General features: G+C 39.7%; 1 protein-coding gene across 1 annotated transcript in view; it reads right to left on the reverse strand.

Annotated features, from left to right (window-relative positions):
* LOC106873739 (uncharacterized) overlaps positions 1 to 8,378 on the reverse strand; it is a 139,567-nt gene that overhangs the window by 9,945 nt on the left and 121,244 nt on the right. The window contains exons 24-26 of the mRNA XM_052973463.1: positions 8,049 to 8,291; positions 7,680 to 7,759; positions 3,557 to 3,659 (exon numbers count right to left, since the gene is read on the reverse strand). Coding sequence (XP_052829423.1) covers positions 3,557 to 3,659; positions 7,680 to 7,759; positions 8,049 to 8,291 — 426 coding nt within the window. The remainder of the gene's footprint in view (positions 1 to 3,556; positions 3,660 to 7,679; positions 7,760 to 8,048; positions 8,292 to 8,378) is intronic.

Raw genomic sequence — 8,378 nt, forward strand, 5'->3', positions numbered from 1 at the left:
AATGCCGAATGGAGAGGTGCAGGAAGCCGACGATTGCTATCGGAAGATAGGCTACTATTGGTAGCCATCTTGAACTTCCTGTAACTTTCCATTCGGCATTTCAAAAGCTTAAAGGAGTCGGCTTCCGTCAGGGGCCTGTAAAACTTGAAGTACCACGGCACAGAGTCAAACTGTTTTAAATAATCCACGTAACTCTTACTAAATGTGTTGAGTGCCCTTTCCTTTCTTTTGTCCACTTACTCGTGTGTGTGTATCTATCTATTTACCTATTTGTGTGTGTATATATATATTGATAAAACATCGATCATCAAAGCAGTTTATCATGGACCAATAGCCGGATTACTACCCCTCCTCCCACTTTGAAGGGTATGCGTTTGCAATCCAGGAACAGGAAATATCAACCAAGTACCTGATGCAAAAAAAGGGATAGAGATGCAGGAAAAGCAGTAAAAGGTGACAACCGATGCAGATTTTGTGGTGTTAACACCAAAGATATCACCCACATCATAAGCAGCTGTCCGATAATGTCGTCACGGTATTATCTACCGATAAGACATGATGTTGTAGCTAGGACACTCTATAATCCGTCTGAAGGATAACCCCGAGGACAAAGAAATAAGAAACCACAAAATGGAAGAAGCCATAACCACTCATAATAAAGAGGAATACTGGTGGAATGTCCCAGGGAAGACCTCGATAAAATCTAAGTACAACAGACCTGACATAATGATTTGGGATAAAGAAAAGAAACTGTGCACAGTTGTAGAAATTAGCTGCCCAGCGGATGTTAACATAAAGCTGAAGATCAGTGAAAAAGAGAATACCTACGCTGATCTATTGAGAAATCTACAGTTACTCTATCCAGATGACAAGTTCAGGTTTATACCTGTAATTATTGGGACTCTGGGATATGTAACACACTGCCTAAATACCAATCTTGAGAAATTATGCTTCTCAAAACCAGAAAGGAGAAAGCTAATTCGAAGACTGCAGATCCAATCCATCACTGGAACTGTAAAAATCTGTAAAACTTTACAGAAGTTTATCATTTAAATATATAATGAGCATGTCTAGACATGCAACTATATAAATGAGAATACATACATACATACATACATACATACATGCATGCATACATACATGCATGCATACATAGAAAGCTGTTACAAAGGCAGATTAATATAGGCAGATATTCATGCACGCATAACACACGCACACACACTGATACTATATAAACACGTATTGAGAGAGAGAGAGGGGGAGGGAGAGGGAGGGAGAGGGAGGAGGAGGAGAGTGAAAGAGGGAGACTGAATCTGAGTGGTGACAGAAACTCTTAGAAACGTGTGGCAGGTCTGTGTATTAAATGTCAGAGGTCAGGTTAATAGTGAGGGGTCAAAGGTGAGAGGAGGTGTGAGCAAAAGAATTTAAGGTGGAGTGGAATATAATGTAAATAGGGAGTGAATAGGGGTTGGGGAGGGAAAAGGAGGGAAAGAAAGTGTGAGCTGAATGATGTGATAGAGAAGAAAGAAGAGGAAGAGTGTTAGGGAATAAGAATGTAACTGGGTGGGGGGAGGAAAAGAGAGGGAGGGAGAGAGAGAGGGAGACAGAAAGATGTGATTAAGAAAGATTGTGAAAAAGAAGGGAGATAGAGTTATAGAGTTGCGTATGCACATGCAGGTAAATGGCATGTACACACACACATACACACACACTTTATTTGTGGGTTAACAAGGCTACCATTGGTTTCATGCAAAAAAATCTCTGAAGAATTAACTCTGAAGATATTGATAGCTGCGGCTTATCAATATCACATATTCGTGTCATTTCCGAAACAAAACCGAATCCGCTAGGCTGAAGCGCATACAGATAGGCTATAGACTATACACTGGTTTATAATAGCGCTGCGTTAGTAAAACAAATTTGAATTATGCATTATCATATACTTAACGTATGTGTGTTATTCAAACGCCAGAATCTGCGGTTATTCATCAACGAAAAATCTCTTTAAAGACGTATGTTAGTCACCCTATCTATCTATCTATCTATCTATCTATCTATCGCTCCTCCGGTCGATCACCCGACTAATGCTTTATACACCTCATGTCATGTTCGTTTGTTGGTAAATACATTCCCTCACCTTTATACTCTGAGTTAATTCCCCAGTGTCACCGACCCGTCAAAGTTCGACGTTTATCGAATTGCTGCCGCCGCCGCCGCCGCCGCCTATTCCTCACCTCAATGGTTTTGTTGTCATTGTGTTTAAACACAGCCAAGATAAGTATATACACACACATACACACATAATACTCGCACTCACACACATACATTCACACATATACAGACACGTCCCCCCCCCCACACACAGTCTACCGTGCGTGCTTGTTCTTCTTCACACTTATCAGATGATATATGAAATTTCCAAATCAAAAACAGCAACAACATGAAAACGTGATCCATTCACAAAAATATTTTATTCTACAAATAAATTCACCTGTCTCGCACCTACATACAATCCATTTATAATACCTGTGCAACTTCCATAGACAAGGTATCTATATCTTTCTATCAAATGGCATCAATTCTTTTTCATATCTACACACACACACACACGCATGTATATACACATGTATTTGTATGCGTGTGTGTGAGAGATTGTGTGAACGAGTGTGTGTGTGTGCGCGCCGCGTGGTGAAAACCAGAAGAAAGGGGACCTAATGCCCGGGAGGATATTTCTCAATTATTATTCATTATGTAAATTAATTAAAATGCTGTAGCTGGTGCCTAAGGTTTCTAGTTAGCAGTGTGCGTTTGCCAACAGATTGTTTTGGCAACAGAACAAATGTTGGCGGATAAAGGGTTTAAGAAGAAACTTAATATATTGGCAAGACATACAACCTGTAATAATAATAACAATAATAATCATTATGAAGATGATGATGCTAATGTCCTGATGCAGTAACACGCAGTGGCTCGTGTGGCACCTGACAACGGATTGGAAGTGTCTTCATAGACATGTTTTGTGTTGATGTAAAAGATGGCTTACAGCAAACATTCTGCTCAATATCACAGATTTGCTTGTCAGTTGTTTGACCTTAACCAGTTGAGCAATGTTATTTAGTGGCAGACGATACGTGCATTTTTGAGCAGGAGTAGGTAGAGGGGGGCATCAATGCCATGTGTTGAGAAGAATTCTTTGGGGTTTGAATAATTGACCCCTGGAAACATGGGTATTTCGTTCATCATCCTTAAACAATCCTTACTCAAGGAGTTTCTGAGCAGAATGGGCTACTTGACCTGAAGAAAATTCTAATTGGACCCCACTTGCATTGTTTATCTTGATATAAGATCATCATGTCGCGTAAACATGGTTGTGGTGCATATATCTGGTGTACCCTTATCAGACGGGTTTTCATGATACAAATATACGGCCACGTATATTTGTATCCTAGCGTCACTTTGATGGTACGTGCTGGTCTCTCACTCAATAATAATATAAGGGGGGAGATAAAGAGAGAAAATGGAAAGAGAGAGAAAGGGGTAGTGATTTGTTCTTTACCTGGCTGCTTTGTCAACAACAGAAACAAGTTGCTTCACGAAACAATTCGGCATCCACTGTCGTCTGTCATTAAACTCCATGGCGTCATCAACAAATATGTGAGCTGAAAGTATGGCAGAACAAAAAGACATAAAACACCAATGGAGTTTTTAATGCACAGTAATAAATCTGTTTGTAATCGCCATAGTATCACCTTAATATATATTAATTACAACGTTAAAGTATTGGCTTAGTGGCTGTTTAGTATTGTATTAGTATTGACGTAGTGTCTGTTTCATGTGTATTTTACACAATGTTACAATATTGTCACATTATAGGGAAAATAATGGTAGTTCACTTTGTTGCTCAGTTGAGCAAATACAACCACGATGTGAGAGGGGAAAAAATGAAGAGAAAACGAAAAAAAAAAAAAAGACGGTGAGATATTTTCCCGTTCTCTCTTAATTTTTTTCTCTCACCCCTTTCCATCCATCCATCCATCCATCCATTCATCCATCCATCCATTCATCCATCCATCCATCCGACCGACCGACCGAGTGTCAAACTAATACAGTTGCTTGTTCCCTCACTTGTCTTCGTTTTATTTTTCAGCAGATTTGACATCTCTCTCTCTCTCTCTCTCTCCACTCTTTCTCCCTCCCCACTCTCTCTCAACACACCCACATATTGATAGGCATAAATACATACATATAATACCTATACATACATACACACATTTAAAAAATTCTTTTACTTGTCTCAGTCATTGGACTGCGACCATGCTGGGGCACCGCCTTGAAGGGTCGAGTCGAACAAACTGATTATTTTTCTTTAAGCCTGGCACTTATTCTATCCGTCTGTTTTGCCGAACCGCTCATTTACGGTGGTGGGAGACACAAACACTAATGCTCTGTAGGTAGGGGGTATTTCTTTATGCAACCCAAATACACAAGAAAGTATATTAAATGTTTTTATAAGTCAGTTCCACACTTTGCCGTGTTGGATCTAGTTCAAGACGGGGGCGCCAGTATTTTCTTAACGAAACACTTTGAAACTTGGGACACTGGTAGGATGTGTCATATAAAACATCTTTTTCTCTTAGTCTTCTTTAGAAAAATTATTATATTGAAACTTATTTCATGTTAAAGTTGTCGTATTTCTGTAATTTCAACCAATGACTGACGTCCATTCAGCCGAATACAGTAAGTGCTGACTACGTAAACAAATGATTCTCAAACGATTCTGGCGGTGATAAAATTATTATTTCCTTGTCAAAAAATGGTTGAAGCATATTGGCAGTAGCTAATAAACCTTTCTATTATAGGCACAAGGCCTGGTTTTTGAGGGAAGGGTTAGGGTTAGGGCAAATGTTGTACACATACAGTTCAGGCAGATGTTAACGAAATTATATTAAAAATAAAACGAAGGAAAACGAACACACGTGTGTTGCCTCTCTGCAAAATGTCAGAAGTAATGGAGATTAAATAGGCTTTACACCGCTTAAACTGCCAAAGGAGTAACGGTAAACAGCTGAATACTTGTCAGTGATTGGTTGAAATTATCGAAATAAGACAATTTTTTTACATGAAATAACTTCGAATACAAAATTTTTTTTCTGTTCTATAACACAAAATAGATAAGTATACGAAGTTTGAAAGTCTTTCGGTACCAAAAACACTACATAAAACATAAATGAAAACTGGTGCCCCCGTTTTGAACTAGATCCGCCGTGTTTGTTGCATTATTTTGTTCAAAGTATTTCTACAGATATTCTATAGAAGCAATGTGTTCTGGGGTGAGAAGGGGTTAAATGGCTGTTGATGAAGGGGCAAAAGCCCCCGAAATATGGAAATACACTCATTACCCATTTCTGTCTTCGATCTCGTTGTTTGTTTACATCTGACGTCTCGATACGAAACGTTGTATCAATCCGTGTTGGCCATATTTGCTATCGAATATCTGTAGAAATAACCTTTACTAAATAATACACACACGAGGAACTTCTTTCCGTCTCCGTCATAGAAGCAAAATAGCCAGTTATAAAATGCGAAGAAGAGATAGAGAACGGAGTAAAGCAAGTCACCACAGTTGGATGTTACTACTCGTTTAACCCCAGGCAGATTCTCCGCCAACTGGTTGCACCGATAAGTAGCTGGAGGAGGGGGAGGAGGAGAATCTGTCTGCGGTTAAACTAGTTGTCACATTCAACCGCCACTTTGATGTGGCGATTCGCTTTACTGAAGATATCTAAGAATATGTGAAACTTATTCGGTAGCCATGATATTCTATCAATATATATATGTATATATATATATATATATATATATATATATATATATATATAGTGAGAGAGAGAGGGAGAGAGAAAGAGAACGGCCGTTGGCTGCTTTGTAAGAGTTTAATATACATCCGCATCACCACGCAATGCCCGTTCCCTTCTGTTACGTGCTCCCTCCCTCCCCCCTCCTCCCATTTCCTTGTCTTCACTCCACCCTCAGTACAATCTCCTTTCCCCACTTCCCATTCCTCTTCCTCCTCCTCCACCAAACGTCTCGGTTTTAACTCCCATCAACCACATCTCTCTCTTTGTACATTAAAATCCCTTCCGACCTTCCCCCTCCCCCTCTCTCTCTCTCCCCTTATTCACTCCTACTCTTTTGCCATCCCCCTGTTTCTAATACTCTCCACCCCCTCCCCCATCTCGGACACATTTCGTTTAATCGACTTGAAAAAATATTTACAGACAATCTTTTGTGTTTCATTGCATTTTTAACGTGTTTTATTGTATTTATCTCTGCTGTTTGACTTGGATCGATTATCTTCTATCACAGACGGTTTTATAAATGTTGATTTAGATATTATTTCATTTCATTTTATACCCGTCTGTATCTCTCTCTCTCTCTCTCTCTCTCTCTCTCTCTACCTACCTATCTCTTCACGCTCTCTCTCTCCACTCTCATTCTCGCCCTATCTATCTATCTCTCTATCTATCTCTTAGTCATCACATCAAACCTATCTACACATTCCGTATATATGTGTCCGCTGTCAACGTTTGTGTGTGTGTGTGTGTGTCAGTGCCTGTGTATGTGCATATGTAGGTGTGCGTGTGTTTGTTTGCCTGTCTATGTATATTTGGTGCCAGTCTGTGTACGTTTGCATATAATAGATGTGTGCATCACCGTACAACTTTGTATTCGAGTGTGTGTGTGTGTGTGTGTGTGTGTTCCAATGCATGTATGTATTACACACGCATCATGTACCTAAGTACGTACGTATGTGTGTGTGTGTAGATGTATAACCATATGTGTGTGTGCGCATATTTCCGTATGTTTGTGCCTGTATGCATACTTGTGTATTTGTGTATTATGTCCATATATGACGGTGTGTGTGTTTGATTCCAAGTGATGGCTATATTTACTTTTATATCTTGACTTCAAATTTAAAGATATATTGTAATTGTTGTTGGTTGCTGATGGTGGTGGTGGAGCAGAGTATCTGGACAGTGGTCTGCAGCAGTGATGGTGATAGTGCTGGCTTGTGGGGTAAGGGGTCGGGACCCCCCATTTATCTGTCCTTCCGGCTGGATTACAGTGGCGAGGTTAGATTCCGAGCGCATTCCACTGGAAGTTATGTCAATTTATTTGGATTACATCGACTGATGATGTAGGTCGTGAGAACTTGTGACATTCATGACCCTACCCCTAACCCCCAACACTCCGGGGTGGAGGTCGGGGTGGTGGTGGTTAAATTGTAGATTCGAACTCCCTGTATGTATGACAAATAACTTACCAGTTGTCTTTTGCGCGTGAGTGTGTGTATTGGTACACACGCACGCACACATGCACACACACAGTACACACACACACATATATATATATATATGGACAGAGAGCGAATAAGAGAAATAGATGTATGTATTTAGATGGATTTATGCGTGTATCTATATGCATATATATATCTAACTATATATGAATACATATATTGTATAAACACTACTGCACGCATACATATATATATATATATATATATATATATATATATACTAGCAGTATAAAAAGAGGAACGAAATGCCTCTCGAGTTAAGTGAGAAACTTGTTCTTTTGTGGTTGCATGAATTTGTGTGGGGAAACAGTTAAAATCTTACCTTCAAATTCGTAGAAATCTGGGTCTTGGACATTGAAGTAATCTTGTGCATTTCTCCGAGCGCTTTGATCTATGTCCATCCTGGAATATAAGAGCAAGTTGTTTCAAGAGGAAGTGAAGAGTGCAAAGGTTATTTTTAAAAACTTTATAAAGGAATTTAAGTTAGAGAAAGTTATGTCTGAGTAAGTTATGACTGAAGAGGTTACATGAGACGCAGTTAACAAACCGTGAGAGAAGCCCCCTCTCCTTTTCCGTAAATCAGTAAGGCAGAAAGGACGAGCTTGCGTTATTTAACGCACATTTCTATAACAGTTAAAGCATCTAGGTTGGCGCTCTAGCACCTTGAAATGTTACAGTGTGTTATATTTACCTGAAGACAGATTTTAATAGCTGCGTCATCTCATGTACTGTTTCGTGCCACATTGTGGCGCAAATGTAGATTTTAGGCACAATTTGTTCTCGCTGCTTGCGCATGGGGTCAGTCGAATTGCTATCGATAGAAATATCATCAGATAAATTCCTGTTGGGCATGCGTTCCTTGTCATTTCGCCGTCGGTTAAGCAACAGAGATTGCTCAATGAATCCAGCACAGTAGAGTGGCAACATGAAGAGTCTGAAGGACAAGAGAAAGAAAGAGAGATGTAAAGAGAGAGAGAGAGAGAGAGAGAGAGGGAGAGAGAGAGGGAGAGAGAGAGAGAGA

This window comes from Octopus bimaculoides, chromosome 15 (assembly GCF_001194135.2).
Source record: "Octopus bimaculoides isolate UCB-OBI-ISO-001 chromosome 15, ASM119413v2, whole genome shotgun sequence".
Lineage (NCBI taxonomy): Eukaryota > Metazoa > Mollusca > Cephalopoda > Octopoda > Octopodidae > Octopus > Octopus bimaculoides.